Source organism: Papaver somniferum, unplaced genomic scaffold (genome assembly GCF_003573695.1).
Source record: "Papaver somniferum cultivar HN1 unplaced genomic scaffold, ASM357369v1 unplaced-scaffold_123, whole genome shotgun sequence".
Lineage (NCBI taxonomy): Eukaryota > Viridiplantae > Streptophyta > Magnoliopsida > Ranunculales > Papaveraceae > Papaver > Papaver somniferum.
In genome coordinates, this window is record NW_020621381.1 from 1375867 (window position 1) to 1399733 (window position 23867).

Sequence of the window (23867 nt, forward strand, 5' to 3'; positions counted from 1 at the left end):
AGCATGCATAAATTGACTCACATAGTTAACTCCAAAATAGATGTCAGGTCTAATTAAACAAAGATATTGCAGCATTCCAACTATGGTTCTGTAAACAGAAGCATTTGATAATAATTGACCTTCATGCACAGCTACTCTAGGACCTTTAGCAACTGGAGTAGAATAAGTATTACACTCTGTCATGTGTGCCTTTTCAAGCAATTCAAGAGTATACTTTTTCTGTGTCAATAAAATTTCATTATGTGTTCTAGTTGCTTCAATGCCTAGAAAGTAATGTAAATCACCCAATTCTTTCATTGCAAAAGTAGAGCTGAAATATTGCACAAGATGATCAAGCAAAGCAGTAGAAGACCCAGTAAGTATAATATCATCAACATACAGAAGCAACACCATCATATCTGAACCAGCAACATATACAAACATAGAAAAATTTGATACTGTCCTAACAAACCCATAAGAGATTAAGGAAGAACAAAACTTTTGAAACCAAGCTCTTGGTGCTTGTTTCAAACCATATAAGCTCTTCTTTAGATGAAACACTTTATTAGGAAACTCCTTACTCTCAAAACCTGGTGGCCGCTTCATACAAAAATTCTTAATCAAATCACCATGAAGAAAAGTATTGGAAACATCCAATTGCCTAATTGACCAATTTCTAGATACTGCTAAACATAAAACCACTCTTACTGTTGTGTATTTAACCACATGACTGAGAATTTCACCATAATAAAGACCATCCTGCTGATTATATCCCTGAGCAACTAATCTGGATTTTAACTTATCAACTATTCCATCTGACTTAAGCTTAACACGAAAAACCCATTTGCAGCCTAAAATATTCATACGAGGCTCAGGATCAACCAAATCCCAAGTAACATTTCTCATTAAGGAAGAATTCTCATCTCCCATAGACACAAGCCATTTATGATCTTTCATAGCTTCTTTAAAAATTTTAGGCTCAGAAGGAGTATTTTGAATAGAAGTAAAAGTAGAGGACAAAGGATATTTTATATAATGATGTAAAACATGATCTGGAAAAGATTTTGGCTTAGAAATACCTCTTTGAGATCTTGTGACAACTGTAGAAGAAGGAGCAGTAGCTAATGGAACAGAAATAATATCTTCTAAAATAGGAGCAGAAGCAGAAGAAGTAGAAAAATAAAACTCATTTTCTGAAAACACAACATGTCTGGAAATATAAAGCTTTTTAGAAAGGGTATTATAACATTTATAACCCTTATGTAAGGTACTATAACCCACAAAAATACATTTAACAGATTTTGGAGACAACTTACCAACTCTAAAGTGTCCCAAAAATGGATACAAACACATCCAAAAACTCTAAGAAAGAATAATCCAGAGAATCATTATATAAGACTTGAAATGGATATTTATCATGAAGAATTGGAGTAGGAGTTCTATTTATAGGATAAGTTGCTGCCAAAAAAGCATCATACTAATATTCCTTAGGACAAGAAGCATTAAACAACAAAGTATTCCCCATTTCAGTAATGTGTCTATGCTTTCTTTCAGCAAGACCATTCTGCTATGGAGTCTTTGGACAAGAGATTCTTAACAAAATACCAGAGTTATCCAATTTTTTTTTTAAAAAGACCCTTAACTAATTCACTTGCATCATCTGTTTGAAAAGCAAGAATTTTAGTATGAAATAAATTTTCAGATAAACACTTGAAGTGTTGAAAACATTGTAAAGCTTCTGTTTTCACCTGCATTGGATAAATCCAATGAAAACGAATGAAATCATCAATGAAAAGAATGTAATATCTATGACCAGCAATAGAAGGAACTGGTGCAGGACCCCACTCATCACAATGAACTAGTGCAAGTGGAGAAAAAGCATGAGAAGAAGATAGATGAAATGAAAGTCTTTTGCTTTTTGCTAACTGACAAGGTGAACACTGAGTAACAGAAGCAGATGGCTTGGAAATAATATTTTTATAATTATGAAGTTGTTGAACAATTTTTGAAGAGGGATGACCTAACCTATTGTGCCAAATATCAGTAGAAGCAACAAGAGAAGAAAAGGCATATTGGAGCACAGTAGAGTTTATAGGATACAAATTATTTATCATTTTACCATGTGCCAACAGTTCATGACTATGCAGACTTCTTATCTCATATCCATTAGGATCAAAAGTAATATAGCAAGAATTCTCTCTAGTAAATCTAGCTACTGACAATAAATTGTGTCTCATATCTGGAGATAGAAAAACCATATTAATAATGACTGTTTTTATAGTTACCACTACTAGGATTCCTATTAGGACCACCATTTCTCCTATTATTAGTACCATTGCTTACATAGACGCTGTAGAACTCCCATCATCATATACTGAAGCACTATCATAAAATTCTTGCAAAAATCCTAAATTTTGAACTTTGGGAAAAATTATTTGAAGATGATGTTACCCAATTTGAGCAGAAAACTTGTTGATAAAAATTGTTATGCTCTGAAAATATGGAGAGAATCGTTGCCTATCTGATACCATGAGAATTGTTAAGCTCTCACGATTATCAAGATATTAGAGAAATAAAGAAGATTCAAAGAAAGAAGATGAATTATATTACAGAAGAAAGTTATCAAAAACAAAGCTAAACAGACAACTATGTTCAGACACATTAAATACTGAAGAATTATAGTTGTTTTATTCATACAGGAGACATCATCTGACTGAGCTGACCAATAATACTCAAGTCAAGATTGTCTTGACTTGAGTTGACTACTAACATTCCTATTAGCCGACTGAATACGGGTTTTGGCAGCGACGAGCCATGATAACTGGTGGTGTTGGGACAATGAAGAATGAATGTGAAGTAGGTTAGTTGGATAATCGTGAATTAATGATGGAAAGAGCCGTAAGAAGAAGAGGCATCAGTCTGTTGTGGTTTACTCGATTTGGTGTTGGTTTCATGCTGCAATCAGTGACGGAGCAGTTCTCGGTGTGGTCTTAAACAGTGTTGGTTGTGATGGCTGTATGCGAATCTGCTGGTGGAGCTCATGTTCTACTTCTCGATTCAGAAAAAGGGGAAGTTCTTGAGGCGAATAGCTAGGAAGATGAATTGAATTCACCCGAGTGGTAGCAGATATGGAGGACTGTCTCGCTGGTGTTTGCACTGCAAGACTCATGAGAAGATGGTGAGAAATGTGGAGATGGGTACCAAGGTTATGATGGCAATGATGAACGGAGCTGTGGTGTTCGTAATGGCAGCAACTCTCGGCAATCAGATGCAGGCAGTGATGATGGTTTCTACTTAGAATAATGGTGGATAATTAACGGTCAGATGAATATGGTGTTGCTACTGATATACGGGGTTGTTGGTTCGACTGAAGTTGCTGTTATGCGATAGGAGGCAGTGCAGAGACGTGAATGGAGATGGACTGGCAATAAGTCGAGTTTGCTGGTGGTGATTGAAGTAGTTCCGGTCTCGGGTTTGCTCTGATTGAATTTAACAAGGCATGAATGGTGATTTAGTCATATGGGTTTCATGTTTTGTGAGCCTGTACAACTGGTGGTCAGATTTTGCAAGTTTTAGTATGTACTAATGGAGGTGAGGTTCGAGCAGTGAAGTTTGGGTCCGTCAGTATGGTTCTTGGGAATATTGCCCGAGTTTGTGCAGCCAGTGACGACAAGAGTAAATGGACAGAAATTAAGGAGTCCGTGGAATGTTTATGTCGACATCATATCTTAACTTTCCCATATTCTGTTAAGATTTTTCACCAACATTTATGGAAGTAAAATGAGCACGCGACATTTATGAGATCAGATGGCAGACCAGTGTTGGAAGAGAGGACGTGGCGAAACCTGGTTGGGCGGTTTTGTTTATTATTCGACATGTGGCATAACTCAATTGGTTGATGATCTGGTGTAAAAAATGAAAAATGAAAATAGATTTCCTTAAGAGGCTATGTAAACGATCACATAGGGAGCCAGGAGGGGGCGCCGCCGCAGAGCCGTTTTACAGAGAAGAGAAACAAGGGTTTGGTGTATTAGAATTATCTTTTCTCATGGTTTGCTAAATTGATTGTTAGGGTCTAGGTAGAAACCAATTTAATTGTGTAAACTCTACATTTATATGCTCAATAATGATTTGATTGATTAATAGTTTTTCTTCATATAGCTTGGTATTTAATTTCTCATGTGATTTTCTTGATTGTTTATGATTTTCAATTGATATTTCGTGCTTTGGTTAAATCCCTTGACGTGATATGCTTTAGAATTGATAGGTAATGCTTTAGAATCACTATACATGAAGTGAAGAAAACTATAGCGGAGAAACAATATTTGAAAATGCATGGAATATATTTTTAAAGATTAGTAGAATTTGTACAATTAATTGGTTGAAACCGAAAACCCTAGCAATTCATTCCCATCTTGTTTATTGTCAGAATTTTATATTATATCAATTTGTTCCAAATTTCTGAAAAATCGTTAAAACATCATCTTGTCAATTAGTTATTCTTGGTATTAATTAGTAGTGGCATTTCACACTCCTTGTCAGAACGACCTGTACTTGACATTGTCTACTAGTTAGACGCTGTGCACTTGAAGTTTTATTATTGTAGGTTTTCGAGCCTATCAGAAAGTAAGCTAAATCTATACTAAGATCATGAGAAATAAAGGTGTACAAAAATATTTTTACCAGTCGGGTTGGTAGCAAACAGGATTACAATAAGAAGAAAAATACATATTAACGGATATAAATACCATAATGGATGAGCAATCATACATAGAGCCTATGAATGAAGCAGCGCATTTCACTTGCTCGAACTTAGCAACCAGACTCATTAGATAGATATGTGAGTTGTTATGTGTCTGCCTCTCTGTACAGTATCGCGAAGTTGTGATGGCGTACTAACTTGGCTAAGCGCAGGCTGCATGTCTGTAAAATAGATCCATACACAGATAAAACTGTATCCATAGTTGCATATCTTAAATAAAAAACAATACCCGATTTTTTTTTTTTTTTTTATTATTTTTTTTTTTTTTATAATCAAAGGTTACAAATTAGCCATCACAGTCAGTAGACACTAAACTGGAGGCTAAACCATTACAGCAAATAATAGAAGAACAAAGAATAAAGGCACTGAAAGGGAAATACAGATATGTGTCTAGACAAGAGTTAATGCTACCAAGTAGTGAAGTAGACATCCTCACTCGGTCAAGTACTGAGAAGGAAACAAAAGTGTCTGCCAAGTCTTCATTAGCCCCACTCCGACCATGATTACAATGTACTGCTAACGAAACCTCTATCAAGACGTGAATATGTTGATGTTTAATTCTCATAAATGAGACACGCGTGACATATAGAGATGCATCTTTCCTCCTATAAGAAGGAAGATGACTAATAAAGGTGAAACAATACCAGTTCCCTCCAAACAATAGAACATCATTCAACTTGTGAATATCGAAGAAAATCAAATCCCACCTACGCCAGATATATGTACTGACTGCCCAATCCCTCGCCGAATGAGTAAGCTGGCTTAAAGGTCTAATGTCGAGGTATTCCCAACATAAGTGAGAGCCCAGATCCCACATAAAACCCCAAGAATTCCATGAAGTATACTGATAGGAAAAAAGAAAATGGTGAAAAATTCCTCTAAATCCTTCCAGAAAGAGGTGGAAACCCCTTGAAACATCCAACAAAGACACTTGTGATCATTAGAAAGATTCATCTTCAACCTGTGCCATTCATATGTACTTCCTGACCTAGCCTCCGTAGGTGTAAACTGGCTAAAAGTTCTAACATCAAGGTAAGTTTAACATAAGTAAAGTCTGAAGACAAGCAGATAATCCCAAGCACTCAAGAAAATAGACTGATTTGAAGAAAAACTTTTAGTAGTAACCATCCCAAAGAAGATATGCGTAACCTCAACAACATGCCGAGAAGGGAAACTAGCAGTTCCTACAACTCTCATTACAGAAAATAAAGAACCACTCGAACACACAACTGAATAGAACAGACTGCCATCCTTACTAGAGCAAACATTTAATAAACCACTGATATGATAAGTGAAATAAATAACATCATCTTCTACAGTAAGCATTCGTCTCAGATCATACAAAATAAGGGTCATCAAGGTCAAGCCATTCCACACACGAGAGAACAAGTAAAGATCCAATTCAATCTGTCTCGTGAAAACAACTCTAAAGAGTAATGTCTTATAGAAGTTTATACAAAGGCGAATAGGAACGAGACTATCTTTCCGATTCTGATTGAATCTGTGGCAGTTCTCTTCACACTGCTCAATTATCTTAACAACCCCACAAGGATGCAGGACAAAGCTAACTTTCAGTAAAGTTACAAGGCAGAGAGAATTATCAATCATAATAATGCCAATGCTCAAACAACCTCGAGGGTAATAAGTCAACAACACAAAATCAAGTAAGTTCCATTCTCGAGATAACAAATAATCATCAAGTTTTATCTGTCTAAAGACATCAGTTTTATGTAAGCAAGATCCAGATAAGTTCTATAAAAACCCTTAAGACCAAAACCATCTTTAAAATTTCTTCCTAGACAGTAATAATCCTTATAAGCCAAGTAATCTACCAAATCATCTCTATAGGGGTTTATTGAATCTCTAGGTACCAAAGAAGTTATCAGAGGAAAACCAGCATGGTTATCATTTTCATCCAAACTAAAGAAGTAGTAGTCAAGTTGAACTTGTCTTAGAATTATAAGAATATAAATCATCACAGCATTCATATGAGAAAGAATACTAGTTTCATAAATGAAGTTGAATGGAGAATACCGATAGAAATCATTACCACTCATGTAGAAGAAGATCCAACATGCTAAAAAATTCCTAGCAAGCCAATAATCCACATACTCCAGGCTAAGGCTCAGGTCAGCAGAGGAGACTTGATTAACTAGGTCATCTGAATCATCATCCATTTCTGCATAAAAACTATTATAGATCGTCGCTCCAGAGGAATCGTCAGACAGGTCAGTAGTAAACAACTTTCTATTCCATGAAATTCCAGTTTCAATAGCCTTGATGCTATTGAACACAGTAATAACTTCTTTCTCGTCAGAGAGGTTAACGTTAATTGAATCCGTCTTCGATGTGACAAGGTCAGAGCCATTATCAAGTGGAAACAGATGTAGATCACCAGAGAGAGTGATTTCAGTTGCCGGAGAACAATTGTGCATCTCTGAATCTTCAACAACACAAGCAGGAGGAGATTCTAAACCTTCATCAACCAAAGTATCATCTCCATACCGTTACTACTTGATGCCATAACTCGTTCTGTTTGATCATTAAGAGAAATAATCCCAAGAAGCCGATTAACAAAAGGTTTCCTATCATTTAGATTTAATTCCAGTTGGTTCAACAATTGACAGAGAAGGTCCTCATCCATCGAGGGAATGGGATTCACATCTTTTAAAAGAAAATCATCATACTTGTGAGACATAATTTCAATCAACACCAAAGCTAGAGAACAACAAACTTAAGAAGCTTAGAGAGAAAAACAACTGAAACCAAAACTTGCTAAAGAAAGAGGAATGAAATCACAACAAGGATTCAGAATCACAATACAACCCTTTATAAAAACAGATCCAAAATCCAACTTGAAATCTAAGAAATGAAAGATACGGTAAAAATAAAGGATTTGGACAGATCTACTAAAGAGATTAGCTAGAGGATCCGAGCTATTCACGAAGAGAAATCAGAAAGATTTAAGAAATGTCAGGGAAGAAGAGGGTGGTTTTAGAAATACTAAGATGGTTTTAGAGGAAGAAATGGTGGTATTTGACTAATCAAAGGAGGTTCGGAGGTTTTGAGAGAAAATTTTCTTTAGGATGGGTGAAAGTTGTACGACTTTATCTCTCTCCTACCGAGACGCTTAAAACAATACCCAAATTGAAACGTAAAATCAAGAAGTAAATACAGATTTCATCTCTCTCCTACCCAGACGCTTAAAACAATACCCAATTGAAACGTACAATCAAGAAGTAAATACCGATTTTTCTCATTTAAGGACACATATAGATATAAAACAGATCTAAAACTACATCTCCATAACCACAAATAACATCAATCTCAACGCAATCATGCCATGAGTATCCCTCATCAAGCCATCGGAGAAGTGAGTGAAGGCATCAGTGGAGGTTATCAAAATGTTCATCATAATTTTCATTACTTTTCAAGCATTTCTGAACCCACCCCTTCTACTGAAATTGCCACCAACTGTAATAAAAAGTAGTGGATATTAGTTAGATATTACAATGTAACATGTTAAGATAATTTTTCACAAAAGCCACCCCACGTGTGTGTATATATATACAACAACAAAAAAAACTGTTGAAATAGTTCACTTGCCGATATAAACTTGGCGGCTCGTAATAGTGGCGTGCCCAGCCTAGGGGTGTAAATTCGGGCAAGCCGGGCCGCCCGACCCAAAAACAAAGACAGGCCGGGCAGGCCAGGCTTAATATTTGTGAGCCCGTAAACAAATTCAGATCGGACAGGCCGGATACAAGTAGATAATTTGTTACTCAAAGACCGTCCAAAGCCCGCTTTTTATACGGGCAGGCCAGATCGGGCCGGACATGCCACTATTTTGATTTTTTTTTTAAGTTTAAATTTTCAAATGAACGTTATTAAATACAATATCCTTTCCTTTCCAACATCACATATCGTAAGTAAAGTGATAGTATTATTTTATATTTAAATTACACTGACAAATTTTTAATTTTAGACTATAATAAATAATTAATTAGAGTACAATAAACTTTCTAATAAGAAAATATATTACCATTAATGTTTTGAAAAGGTTAATTATAAGTAAAACAATTATATATTTTATTTTTCTTGACACAAAATTGACAATTATAAAATTGTAACTTTTAAGTCTTTTTAAGAGGATATTAAATGATTAATAGCACATAGAAGCCTTTCAGGCCGGGCACCAGGCCGGGTATCAGGTCGGGCATCATAATTAATCGCAAATCCCGGGACCGCCCAATAAATTAATCCAGGCCAGGCCGGATAGCCCGCAACGGGCCATAACAAGCTTTGGGCAATTTCAGGTACAGGCGGGCTTGGGCGGGTACGGGCAGGCTGAGCTTTTTCGGGTAATATTTACACCCCTATCCCAGCCTGTATATATATGGAATAATCAATTCTTGAATAAATAACTAAGCCATGTACCTAACGTGAACATTAAACACAATCCAAGCACAAGTTCTTTTTGTTTGTTTCCACCTATATTTATAGTACATGAACATTTTATAGTGCTATAATCTTGTGTATGCGGCTCAAGAAGACAAAACTGGCACGTGAACGGTTTCAATTGTTCTAACCGGCCCACTGATCTTGAAAACAACTGTATTTTGCACGGAGCTCAACTGTTCAAATTTGATAAAGCCAAAGCAGATCCCTGTTGCAGACATATCACGTGTAAATTAAATTTGATTAAACAAGATGACAATTTTACGTCAAATGGGATGGCGTAAGCAAAATAAACCTTGTTACTTCTGACTTGAACACCTCCAGGCTTAATTGGCCCCAAACTCTTGAACTTTTTCTCAACCTGTTTGTATGTTGCAGTCGTTGGCAGGTTCTTGATATATATGGAGTGGCCCTCAACTATGAAGGACAGGATGCAGGACATCAGAAAATAAATAGGATAATGAATAACAAACTTATCTTACAGAGGAATGCAGTAATTAATCAAACACGAATGCACTAAAAACTTTCTTACAGAGGAATGCAGTAATTAATCAAAGATGACGCGTCATCATTTTATGATGAGAGTTTGAAATCATCTTTTCTGATTTTCAAGAAGTCTAATTCAAAAATCTTTTCCTTTCTTTTTCATTAGTTCATGTTCAAATAAATTGTCCTTGTGTTTGTGGGTGAAAACTGTTTCTGCTGATTTTGGTAATTTTGGGTGTGTGGATGGGAAGCAAATCTAAACCCAAAACAACTGCACGGGAGTCATTTTGATTCGAGAGATCAATATGTACAATGCTGGCCTAAACCAAGAAATGGTCGTTTCAGGCTTGCTTCAGTCACAAAGTGAAGGAGAAGGGTTGGTCTTAGCGAGGAAAGCGAAGAAAGTGTCGAGACCAGAATAGTTGATTCCGGAAGTGTGGGTGTTTTGGGACTTGTATCATAAAGTTGAACTGGATAGCTGAATGAAAAGCTATCAGATGATTTCTGGATGTTGTATTGTTCTCCTGACCAAAACTTGTTGTTTGGTGAAAATAGGTGAGACCTATTTATAAAAGTCGCAACAAAACGTACCCTGGTCTCGTAGGAAGTGGAAACGATTAAGTGGTGGAAGAATGAAGTAACGTGTAACCGTCAAATGTTATGCTTCCATGATGAGGGAAGTGAATTCGTGTAACCGTCAGTCATTACGCTTCCATGATGAAGGAAATGAATTGTTTACACCGTTACTTTTACCACCACTAACCGTCCTACTTCATGACACTCTCTTGTAACGGTCGCATTGCACGCCGCGTGCTGTAAACCGCCAGACAAATACCCTGATGAGTATCCCCCATTTTGTGACATGTTTGATGTCTCGAGTGTTTTCGTGGAAAACATGCAGCATGTTTCTATGTGTGGCAAGTCAAAGTCAAGATACTTTGCCACAGGAGAATAGCATATGATGCTATTAGTCTTGCCTTGGTCGGCAGCCTAAAACTTGCCACAGGTCTGTTATCTTGGCGTCGAACTTGAATGGACGAGATTACATTCCATGAGGAAGGGTAGCCGTTGATTATGGACGCTTCTTGTTGTACAGCGAAGTGGCGCCATTGACATAGTAGCGTCTGGTAGAGCGATGGAATAACGACATGCTAGTGGCATGCCAGTGGCATAGCCATGACATAGTGGCATGCCAATGGCGTAGCTGCGACATGCTAGTAGCTGTGGCATGGTGTCATGTCAGGGGCCGTGACATAGGGACATGCTAGTAGTTGTGGCGTGGTGGCATGCCAGGGGCCGTGGCATAGCGACATGCTAGTAGTTGTGGTGTGGTGGCATGCCAGTGGCCGTGGCATATCGACATGCGAGTAACCTTGGAATGGTGGCATGCCTATAGCCTTGGCATAGCGACATGCTAGTAGCTGTGGCATGGCGGCATGCTAGAAGCTGTGGCATGGTGGCATGCCAGTGGCCGTGGCATAGCGACATGCTAGTAGCCGTGGCGTGGTGGCATGCCAGTGGCCGTGGCATAGCGACATGCTAGTAACTGTGGCATGGTGGCATGCCAGTGGCCGTAGAATAGCGACATGATAGTATCCGTGGCATAGCGCATGCTAGTAGCCGTGGCGTGGTGGCATGCCAGTGGCCGTGGCATAGCGACATGCTAGTATCCATGGCATGGTGGCATGCTAGTGGTCGTGGCATAGCGACATGCTAATATCCGTGACATGGTGGCATGCTAGTAGATGTGGCACGGTGGCATACCAGTGGCCGTGGCATAGCGGCATGCTAGTATTTGTGGCATGGTGGCATGCCAGTGGCTGTGGCATAATAACATGTCAGTGGCAGGGCCACGTCTGTAGTTTTGTAGCATGGCCAAGGTTAAGATTTGGTTCCGTGACTAAAGTTAAGGCTTGGCGGCATGGCCAAGTTAAGGGCTTGGCACCGTGGCCAAGGCTAGGGTTTGGCACTGTGGCCGAAATTAGGCGCCGTGGCCAAACTGGGATTTGATGCCATGGCCAAAGTTTAGGGTTTGGCGGCATGGTCGCTCAAAAGTTGCCACAAGCATGTGAGTTTGGTGGAGAACTTGGATGGCTGAGATTGCATCTCAGGAGAAAAGGTAGTCGTCGATCATGGCTACTTTAATTGGCAGTGGCGCCTTTAACTCGCGCTAGCGGCATGGCTGGCATGGCTCGTGCATGCCTTTAGGACGGTTGCGCGTGTAGCCATAGCCACTCAAATTTTGGCACGTTGGTGTGAAAATATTGCCGAAATTAGGGTTTGGCTTGTCGAAACCTTAATTAGCCTATATGGCACGTCGCACGGGGTGAGTGGCCATGTTTGGCGCATCTCGCATGTGTGCCTGATATGTGCGTTTGGCATGTTTGTCATGCTTCTTGGCATGCTGGTGCGTTTTTTGGAAACCAATTGGCTTTGCGGCCATCTGGCGCGATTTCCTTCTTTTCAACACTGTGGCGAGTTTAAATTAACCTGATTGGTTAATGTAAGAGGGTCGGACAAGCATGGGCACGGCTACACTTATGTGTGAGTGTGGTGGGGCCGGAAATCTAGGGCGTGGCCACACTTCCAGTGCGGTGTGGCGGATTTAATCATCTAGTTTGGCTAAGCACAGTTTTTCGACCAACAGGGTCTAGTGTACTGCGCGGGGAGCGAAACCCTAATTTTGCAAATTATTCGGGTTTATGAGTTTTTTGTGAGTTATCACAATAATTGGATGGATTTTGTATGCTTCCACAAAAATTCTTATCTACAGAATGCAGTGTGCTTTCCGTCTGAGCATTTCGTGCGATGGCCTTAACTTTGGTACTTGGAGGTTCATGCTACTCCGCTGCGAGTAAACACAAATCCGTCATGCCATACCGATATTAAGGGTTCTGCCGGGGAACATAGCACAGGAAAGTACTCAGTGAGTCTTGTATTGGAGAGGTGCCGAAATTTACAGAGTATTTGGGATGATTGCTACATTCTCCAATCTAGATAAATTTCATGTAAATATATTGAATGGCTCAATAAATATGCCGGTGGAGAGGTTAGCACTCAGGACACCGTTTCCTTGCAGAGTGATGTCAGATACAAGGTTTTATGATTTTAACCCTAAGCTAAAAACCACCATCAACATTAAGTCCCCTGCTTAGCACGTAGCAGTGGCATTGTTGCGGGAAAAAAGTGAGATGGTGACGGACGAGAGTAAAATCGAAAGAGCAAGACGTGAAGAGATTGCCAAGAAAATTCAACTAACCTTTGGTGGAAGGCATGAGGAATCTGTGATCTTTGTGTTGGCGGCGTTTGCATAAATTCATCTTAGCCATGGGATGTTGGCACCAGTGCGACATCTTGGCTAATGGTTGAGGAATGGTTCATGGCGCTGCTGGCTAGGGCATTGGTTAGGACGCGGTTGGAGTTGGCTTGGGCTGCGGATGGCGTTTGTCATGAGCGGAAAAGTTTGCACTGAGAAGGATGCAGGTGCATCGGCTATCGAGCAGAGAAGCTAGCACTGGGAGGATGCAAGTTGTTGGTGTTGGATAGGGCGTGGAGACGTTGGCGTTGGCTTAGCGTGGAGCTGTTGGCGTTGGTTTGGGGTGGCGTGCGCTAATCTGGCTGGGACACGAAGAGGATGGCGCTGGTTAGGAGCGGGTTCTTGGCGCTAGCTTGTCCGTGGCCTATTGGCGCCATGGATCTTTTCTAGCGGGTCTGGTTGCCTCTTTTCATGTGTAACCAAAAATAGGAAACCTTCCTCCTTTCGAACTCCCAAAAGTCGTGCCTATAAAAGGCGTTGCTCATCTTTTTTATCCCGTGTCATCAGTTTTATTCTCACGCCTCGGAGTTAGCGGCAAGGAAGTAGCAACAACAGGCGAGCGTATTCCAGGTATGCATCTTTGTGTTTCTTCTTTTTGTTTACTCTTCTGTGTTGGTGTAAACCCTAGCTGTACATCCGTTATAAATTCGTGGAATACTTTAATGTGAGTAATTTCCCTTTGTCGGTAGTATGCAATAACATCAACCACCCTGTTTAACGGTAATGAAGCCAATTGTTTATGCGAAGTAATTATGCCTAATCGGGTAGCCGCCGTTTAAACCTTCTCCATAAAAAACCTAATTTTAGGGTTTCCCTTTTTTTTTAAACATGACTATGGTACCCTCTTGGTCGAGGGTATACCTCTCGTGGCATAAAGTTGGGGTGGATGCCAGTCCCCATTCCTCCGGCTACCACTCCTTTGTCCGTGCGTCACCTTTGGTCATGCATGCCGCGACTTGTGACCCAATAAATTGGCTTGTGACCAAGATGATTTCTTCCACAGTTGACAAAATGATTTTTATGCTCCCTTTTACTTAGTAGTAACTTTTATTGGTTTTGTTTCGTTGTAGTTACTTCAATAGTGAAAGCAGCATAAAGAAATTCTGTTAGGATGTCACCTGAGAAAAGTCTCGCCACCACATCGAAGAATGTTGGCAAATCCAAGAAAAACACGGATGATGAAATTTTTACAAAGTCTTCTACACTTAGGAGAGCCCATCCCAAGTATGTCACGATCCTTCTGATTGGTTCAAAAAATGAAGGAGAGGTCCGGTCAGTTCGACCGGGGCGTGTAATGCGGTTTTGCCTTCAGAGGAAAGAGTATCCTGCTTTTCCCATTGACTTCAAAATCTGTCAGCGTCCTTTGCGCTCTTTTGATAAATGGACGCAATTCATGATAAGTCAAGACTGTGTGAAGGCCAGTTTGACCAAGGCGCAAATCATCGATGCCGTCATGGCTTCTACAACACTTCAAATTAGGAAAGATATTCCGGGCTTGATCGCTTTTATCTCCAGATGGTGTCCGGATACTCACACGGCCATATGTAGGTGGGGTGAAATGACCATCTCTTTAGAGAGTATAGCCATCTTGATGAACCTTCCCATAACAGGGAATATTGATATCACATTGTTCGACGATGAAGAAGAAATGCGTGCCACTCTTGTCGACAAGTCAAAAGGATTCGCTCGGAAGGATTACGGGATGAAGTGCTTGTATAACTGGTGGGTGTCTGAGTGGTTCCCTAATGAGCCACAGTCAGATCTAGTGCTGGATGATACACTCCATGTTGCTGCATTTTTAGCTCTGTGGCTGTCCAGAGATATTTTCGATGACGGCTCTGGTAAGAAGGAGATAAGACAGGAGCTCATTAAATTTGCCATCAAATTGGCGAAAGGAGTCATTCTTCCTATAAGTGGCTTGTTTCTTTGTTCTCTGTACACCCATTTGGATCATCTGGTTGCGGACATGTACGCTTCAAATGGTTATATGAAACTGGACTCGTATGTTCACGTCACTTTTCTCCAAACATGGTTGTGGGAGCATTTAGCAAAATATGCTCCCAAGTCGGCTTCACTTCCAGAGTCTTGCGGCGGCTCTAGAATAATGTGTTGATTGAATAAGTGCCCAAAATATGGATCAAAGCTCATCGACTTCCTTGACAATGCTTATACCGTTAGCTTTCGTCCTTGCGCTCCAGTCCATGCGTCCATAATTCAGCCGAATACTTTCGCCACTGCTCCGAACTTGACTTTGCTTTCTGCTGGAGAGAATATGAGCGTTGGAGAGGCTGTATTTATGCGAAGCTGTATCCACGGACACGTGCCATCTTTCTTCGGGGGGTCTTTCAAGGAAGTCCCTTATAATATTGACAGGGCGTCTCGGCATATGTGATTTGACCAAGGGGTCCCATTTACTTGTCAGTCGGTTGCTCCGGAAGAATTGTTGCCAGCTGTTCTTGATGCCCATGTTCTTGCGCCAGGTAAAAGTCTTCCTTTCTTGCTCTTGGAACGAAGTCCAGTGACAACCTCCAGGTACAACGTGTTCTGGCAGGATGAGTTTCTCGCCATCCATGGATTTATGAATGACATAGTGGAAAATTCTCGTGGCAAGCCTTCCCCTGCGACTTTAACGGAACATCCATTGTTGAGGGAGCCTTCTACTGCTAAGAGAAAATATCCTAGCTCGGATGTGGACAGTCCCCAGAAAAAGGAGTGAAGGTCTAAAAACCGTGCAGGTAATTTTCAGTCGGATTCGAAGGCTCTTGTGACTTTTAGTTCTTCCAATATGCGAGTATGTACGATTTTCTTCCAGATTTGGTCGTCTTACATAAATATTCTGAATTTTTGCCACTGAACATCTCTTCCCTTTTGATTCAGGGTCTCAACAAGATAAACGCCTTTACCAGACTTGCAAGTGGCCAAAAGGTGATGCCTTCTGAAGAAAAGTCTGGCGATACCGAGCCTCTCAGCAGTGAAGAGGAAGATGAAGAAGAAGAAAACTCAGAGTCTGACGGTGACGGGAGAAGTTCTTCAGAGCTGGGCAGCGAGTCCTCTTCCAATCCCAGTGGGCCCACAGATGAGTCGGTGAGTCTCCCACACGTTTTCCTCTTGGACTATTTATTTATACCGAACAAATATTCAATTGGTGGTATTTACAGGAGGAGGCCGTTTCTGAAAATAATTCTGAGATGGAGATTCACGGCAATGGAGATGTAACAGTGTCTCCAATCATGGAAACCGTACCCGCTGGTAATTTAAAGATGAAGGTTGATCATCATAAAGATGTTGATATGTCTCCCATGGAGGAAAATGTTGTCGTGACGACGGGCGTGATTGTTCCCAAAGAATCTTTGCTAGTTGTACATCCAGACGCATGTGTCGTTTTTGATCCTCCATTCCAGGCTCCTTTCGATGGTCATGTGTTGGTTGGAGGATTCAGTGTGCATGTGAAGTATGCGGAACTATACACCAAGATGGAAGAGGTATGGGCATATCGCCACGACCAGGAAGGTTGGTAGTCGCTTTGCATTGGTTAAGAGCGTGGAGGAAACTTTATCTTCAATTCATTACATATATGGCGTGAATGGACACACGGTTTCTGGAGATGTAGTCAAAAGCTGGGAATTCCATCGGGATATATGTGTAAACTTTGAGTTTAATGCCTCCTGGTTCTTTGATGGATTTTCCGAGATCCAAAGGCTGCAGGCGGAAGCGGTTGATGGCCCTTCCGCGGATTTGATTAATCAACAGGAGGCAGAAGTCGAGAAGTTGTCTCAGGAGTTGAAGCTGAAGCAAGACGCTTTCTCTAAGAAGAACGAGCCTTTGCTAGGCGATTTTCCTTGAATGTTTTTATTTTTCTGAACTTCCTTTGGTTAGGTTTTTTTTTAAAGGAAAACGAAACGCTGGTTTATGGTTTGATATTTTTTGGATTGATAGATAATTGTCACATATGAGGGTTTTGGATTATTCTTTGGAATGAATTTTAGAATAATGCCGTTTTGATCATGACTGTTAGTAGAATGAATATTCCAGGAGAGTCATGGAATCGTGAATGTTGTATGACGGTAGAAAGTATGGGATGAAATTTTGGGGGTAACATGGCTATCGGTTTCTATTATCAACGTGAAAACTTGAAGTAGTAGATTATGTACTTTTTCTAACAAGACTTACTCGCCTTTAGGGTCTCCCAACAAAATGGATCTTCCGGGCGTAAGTCTGAGTTTTATGGGCGACGCCGTTGTGACTGTGAGAAGTCCCCAGTCATTCCTCATCGTGTAATAACTAAAAACTGAGCCATTGAACCCCGTGCGGAGTGTTTGCTTCTACCATCTTGATGTCTGGGTTGAATAATAAAACTCGGAATAGGAAATTGATGTTGTAACCGAGAGATTAATCTCCCACTAAGATCGCAATTGTTTGTGGGTGAAAACTGCTTCTGCTGATTTTGGTAATTTTGGGTGTGTGGATGAGAAACAAATCTAAACCCAAAACAATGTACTGCACGAGAGTCATTTTGATTCGAGAGATCAATCTGTACAATCCTGGCCTAAACCAAGAAATGGTCGTTCCAGGCTTGCTTCAGTCACAAAGTGAAGGAGAAGGGTTGGTCTTAGGGAGGGAAGCGAAGAAAGTGTCGAGACCAGAATAGTTGATTCCGGAAGTGTGGGTGTTTTGTGACTTGTATCAGAAAGTTGAACTGGCTAGCTGAATGAAGCTATCAGATGATTTCTGGATGTTGTATTGTTCTCCTGACCAAAACTTGTTGTTTGGTGAAAATAGGTGAGACCTATTTATAAAAGTCGCAACAAAACGTACCCTGGTCTCGTAGGAAGTGGAAACGATTGAGTGGTGGAAGAATGGAGTAACGTGTAACCGTCAAACATTATGCTTCCATGATGAGGGAAGTGAATTCGTGTAACCATCAGTCATTACGCTTCCATGATGAAGGAAATGAATTGTTTACACCGTTAATTTTACCACCACTAACTGTCCTACTTCATGACACTCTCTTGTAACGGACGCATTGCACGCCGCGTGCTGTAAACCGCGAGACAAATACCCCGATGAGTATCCCCCATTTTGTGACATGTTTGATGTCTCGAGTGTTTTCGTGGAAAACATGCAGCATGTTGCTATGTGTGGCAATTCAAAGTCAAGATACTTTGCCACATGAGAATAGCATACGATGCTATTAGGCTTTCCTTGGTCGACTTCCTAAAACTTTCCACAGGTCCGTCAGCTTGGCATCGAACTTGAATGGCCGAGATTACATCTCATGAGGAAGGATAGCCGTTGATTATGGCCGCATCTTGTTGTATAGCGAAGTGGCGCCATTGGAATAGTAGCGCCTGGTGGAGCCACGATATAACGGCATGCTAGTGGCGTAGCCATGGCATAGTGGCATTCCAATGGCGTAGCTGCGACATAGCGTCATGCTAGTAGCCGTAGCATGGTGGCATGCCAGGGGCCGTGGCATAGGGACATGCTAGTAGCTGCGGGGTGGTGGCATGCCAGGGGCCATGGCATAGCAACATGCTAGTAGATGTGGTGTAGTGGCATGCCAGTAGTTGTGGCATAGCGACATGCTAGTAGCCGTGGCATGGTGGCATGCCAGTGGCTGTGGCATAGCGACATGCTAGTAGTTGTGGCATGGCGGCATGCTAGTAGCTGTGGAATGGTGCATGCCAGTGGTCGTGGCATAGCGACATGCTAGTAGCCGTGGCGTGGTGGCATGCCAGTGGTCGTGGCATATCGACATGCTAGCAGTTGTGGCATGGTGGCATGCCAGTGGCCATGGCATAACGACATGCTACGTAGCTGTGGCATGGGGGCATGCTAGGAGCTGTGGCATGGTGACATGCCAGTGGCCGTGGCATATCGACATGCTAGTAGCCGTGGTGTGGTGGCATGCCAGTGGCCATGTCATAGCGACATGCTAGTAGCCGTGGCATGGTGGCATGCTAGTGGTCGTGGAATAGCGATATGCTAGTATCCGTGGCATGGTGGCATGCTAGTAGTTGTGGCATGCCAGTGGTCGTGGCATATCGACATGCTAGTAGATGTGGCATGGTGGTATGCCAGTGGATGTGGCATAGCAGCATGTCAGTGGCATGGCCACGTATGTAGTGTTGTAGCATGCCTAAGGTTAAGATTTGGCTCCGTGACTAAAGTTAAGGCTTGGTGCCGTCGACAAGGCTAAGGTTTGGCGACATGGCCAAGTATAGGGCTTGGCGTCGTGGCCAAGGTTAGGGTTTGGCATTGTGGCCGAAATTAGGCGCCGTGGACAAACTGGGATTTGATGCAGTGGCCAAAGTTTAGGGTTTGGCGGCATGGTCGCTCAGAATATGCCACAAGCCTGTTAGTTTGGTGGCGAACTTGAATGGCTGAGATTGCATCTCAGGAGGAAAGGTAGCCGTCGATCATGGCTACCTTTAATTGGCAGTGGCGCCTTTAACTTGCGCTAGCGGTATTGCGGCATGGCTGGCATGGCTCATGCATGCCTTTAGAACGGTTGCGCGCGTAGCCATAGCCACTGAAATTTTGGTACGTTGGTGTGGAAATGTTGCCTAAATTAGGGTTTGGCTTGTCGAAACCCTAATTAGCCTGTATGGCACGTCGCATGGGGTGAGTGGCCATGTTTGGCGCGTTTGGCATGTGCATCTGGCATGTGTGCCTGGTATGTGTGTTTGGCATGTTTGGTGTGACGGACCGGAAAATTACGCCTTTGGCGCGTTTCCCTGCAGGCCGTAACTTCCCTCGCTGCGCCATGATGAAGCTACGATCCGGGCCTTAAGGCTAGGCAAATGCACGTCCATCCGCCCTTGCAGGCATGCTTTTGGAGCATGATGCAACTAACTTAGCTTCCACACCGTTCCAACTCACCCTTGTTCTGCGAAGGGTTTATTAAGAATACCAAAAACCTTCCTAAAACGGCAAAAACGGCCTTTTGAGGCCCTAAACGAATGAATTTGGATAAATTCTGGTGACCATGTGGATCAATAGATCACATGTCTTGATCTTTGGGACGTTTCCCATCAAAATGGACTCCTCTTGAGCAAAATTACGACACTCGTGTCCTTAACTTCCAAATAATCCAGCGCGTGTGCTATAACTTGCTCTTTGTAGCTTGATAGGAAGTATGAGCATCCACTTGCTGGCATGCAACTAAGCCACATCAAGCTTGACCACAATCATCTCTTACATCGAGCTACCGAGCTTAGATGATATGAGGGGCCAATCTGCCGCAATCATCTCGCAATTAGATGATATGAGCGACAAAGTGCTGGACCGGCAATGCTGCAACTCATTGCGGCTGCTTACGTACCCTTACCTACTTTAAAAGGATCAAGCACAGACCGTAGTTCATCCTCGAAGGGACAAAAACTCGTTTGTAAGGCCGTGGCCTAGCAAAAATGGTAATCACCTAATCCGCATAGGACATTCCGTCATGATGCACAATGATTATGCATCACCAGGTCCGCGACATGGCATAGTGATGCCTTCACATGATATGCCCCATTTGTAAGGCTACGCAACTATAAACGAGGCTTACGCATCATTTATACTCTTTCGGGTAAGCTATGAAGATCACTTGGCACATAGTCCACATATGCACCTTCAACTCACCACCCCTCCCTATATATGTCTTAATGGAATTTCTACAAGTATGGAAAGGGGACCAAATTGACATGCTTGCTTCACTGTTCATTCGCAATGATTGCGTTACTTCACAATGATTGTGTTCATTCGCAATGATTGCATTACTTCGCTATGATTGTGTTCATTCGCAATGATTGTGTTATTTCGAAATGATTGTGTTCATTCGCAATGATTGTGTTACTTCGCAATGATTGTGTTCATTCGCAATGATTGCGTTACTTCAAAATGATTGTGTTCATTCGCAATGATTGCGCAACACTCGTTCGGCCAGCCCTCTCTGGCCTGATCCACAATGATTGTGCAACATTGGCTCTAAGACAATAACCTTCATAATGCGCAATGATTACGCTGCAAGCTCAAGGCCACCTACCCAACTGGCCTAATGCATCATTTGATGCGAGATTTGTCTCTTGGCCAAATGCTAAACACAATGCGTCATTTTGACGCGGTATTGGCCTTAAGCCAATCCACCTCTTACCAACCAATGAAAGCTTTGGATGAAGCTTCATACCATGCCATGGCGCATCTTTTAGGATGCGCCATGCTAAAATAAAAGGTTGTTACATTTGGCATGCTGCTTAGCATGCTGGTGCGTTTTTGAGAAGCCAATTGGATTTGCGGCCATCTGGCACGATTTCCTTCTTTTCAACACTGTGGCGAGTTTAAAGTAACCTGATTGGTTGTGTGAGTGTGGTGGATTTAAAGCGACCTGATTGGTCGATGGGAAGTGGGGCCGGCAAGCTAGGGCGTGGCCACACTTCCAGTGCGTTGTGGCGGATTTAATCGCCTAGTTTGGCTAAGCACAATTTTTCGATCAATGGGTCTAGTGTACTGCACGGGGCGCGAAACCCTAATTTTGCAAATTAGTCGGGTTTACGAGTTTTTATGAGTTATCACAATAATTGGATGGATTTTGTATGCTGCCACAAAAATTCTTATCTACAGAATGCAGTGTGCTTTCCGTCTGAGCATTTCGTGCGATGGCCTTAACTTTGGTACTTGGAGGTTCATGCTACTCCACTGCGAGTGAACACAAATCCGTCATGCCATACCGATATTAAGGGTTCTGTCGGGAACATAGCACAGGAAAGTACTCAGTGAGTCTTGTATTGGCGAGGTGCCGAAATTTACAGAGTGTTTGGGATGATTACTACATTCGCCAGTCTGGATAAATTTCATGTTAATATATTGAATGACTCAATAAATATGTCGGTGGAGAGGTTAACACTCACGGCGCCTTTTCCTTGTAGAATGACGTCAGATGTAAGGTTCTACGATTTTAACCCTAAGCTAAAAACCACCATCAACACCTTGTTTATCATTTAAGTTTCAAACACAAGTTTTGTGATTTAAAATTCTGATCTCTTCTTTACTTCACTCTTTTTCAGCTTTGTGCGGTTTTCTATCTTCCATGGAAAACTAACTTTCCTTGAATGTTTGCAGTTGTTCCTGTCTTCCCTACGATATTACCACTCGTGGTCATCCAAGAGTAGTGTGTATCCAAAGTCTGTAGCAGTTGTGCTTCTTCAACAGTCGTGTGCATTATCACCATATGTGATTCGTGTCTATATCTCAGTTGGTGATTCTTCTCCGTTTGTACTATCCTTGTTCCCAGCCATTGTGTTCTAACCATTCCGAATCCACAAATCCTCTACCATGAACCGATTCAATTCATTCCCCCAACTGTTCATGTTCAAAAAAGGAAACGTCCGTCCGTTTAAACCGTGCTTACATCACGGGAATTATTCGTCAGTTTCAGAATTTCAAAATCTTCATGATAGGATGTTACAAAATGTATCATTAGTCAGTAGTTATGGCACCCATTTAATCCAGTTACTGCCTAAAATTAAACATCTAAAGCTCCAGAAATTTCCTCTTCCAAACTATAAGCAATATCCTAAATTTTATTGTACCTTACGGAAAGAAAATATTCCGCGTGAATCAAATTACGGTGGTTTATACTCAACGAAACAGCTTATAAATCCTAGCCACAAACTTTTGGTACCCATCACTGCGAAGCATAAGCAGTCGAAAACTCCTGCTTCATCCTCTGTCTCTAATCATTTCATGGCTTCTTCATCCAAAGAAAATGTTTCAAGCCTCCTAGCTAGGTTAAAACTCGCAAATATGAATCCTGCTTCACAAGTCTCTTTAACAGGTCAATCACTTCGTCACAAACTGTCAACGCATCTGCAGAAGATTGGTCTACCAGTCTACTTGGCAAACTATTTATCAAAGACCTCGAAGATCGCATCGAGTTCTCGGACATCAAAATCGAAGTTAATAGGATGTGGAGAAGACATAAACCAATCCAGATTAATTCTATGGAGCTTGATACTTTTGTTTTCAAACTGAATTCAGAAAAATCATGTGAAGAAATCATCAAAAATGGACCACGGATGGTAAAAGGGCACATGCTGGCTGTGCAGAAATACAACAATCAATTGGAAGTCCAAGATCAAAAATTTACTAGTCAGATTTGGTGCATTGAGCTTCGTAATCTACTTCTTGAGCATCTGAATGTTCAGGTCATAGATGATACATGCAATGATATTGGAAAGAAGGTGAAAGTTGAACCAAACAACTGCCGAGCTAACGGTACTAAACTCATTACTATATGGGTGGAAGTGGATTTGAAAAAACCATTAAAAAGGGGTGGCTGGATTTACACTGCAAGAGACAACAATATGCACTGGGCTAGGTATCATTTTGTGAAACAGCCACACAAAATATCTAAGGAATGCTTCGTTGGAAATCACATTGATTCAGTATGTGAAAAAATTGCAAATCAGCTTAAGGTAGGGCTGCACAGAAACCGTCCCGTTCCATGGAACTGTACCGGAATCGCAGGAACCGTACCGGTACTGTCCCGGAACTGCGGTCAGATGGGACAGGTACAAGTACCAAAAACTGGTACCGTGCCTAAATTAGGTACAAGTAACGGTTCTAGGCTATTTCCGTCCCGTCCCGTAGTACCGAGGATTTTTATTCATACTTCTTTTAGGTGCAACACTACTTTTGGACTGTTTTGGGAGCTTCATATACCTTTCCTTCATGGAAGATGAACAACGCAGGCTACAAATTATGATCCTTCTGCATGAACTTTGGTGTAGTATATATGCATGTCTTCTGGTTAATTAAACTTTTCTTGTACTGATTGATATTCAAGATCATGTCTTAGGTAACGCACACAACTTTCCTCCTCAC

The 23867-nt window shown here is 41.5% G+C and overlaps 1 protein-coding gene across 2 annotated transcripts; it reads right to left on the reverse strand.

Annotated features, from left to right (window-relative positions):
- Nucleotides 1-4952: 4952 nt before the first annotated feature.
- Nucleotides 4953-8173, reverse strand: LOC113331035. Of its 2 annotated transcripts, none has more exons than XM_026577809.1 (2): nt 6792-8173; nt 4953-5762 (listed from the first exon to the last, which is right to left on the reverse strand). In XM_026577809.1, the coding sequence occupies exons 1-2, from the start codon at nt 7174-7176 to the stop codon at nt 5698-5700; spliced, it is 450 nt and encodes a 149-aa protein (XP_026433594.1). In that variant the 5' UTR covers nt 7177-8173; the 3' UTR covers nt 4953-5697. The 2 variants fall into 2 exon arrangements, with proteins under 2 accessions (XP_026433594.1, XP_026433593.1); XM_026577808.1 differs by having other exon boundaries at nt 4953-5585; nt 6792-8172.
- Between the last annotated feature and the right edge of the window lie 15694 nt (nt 8174-23867).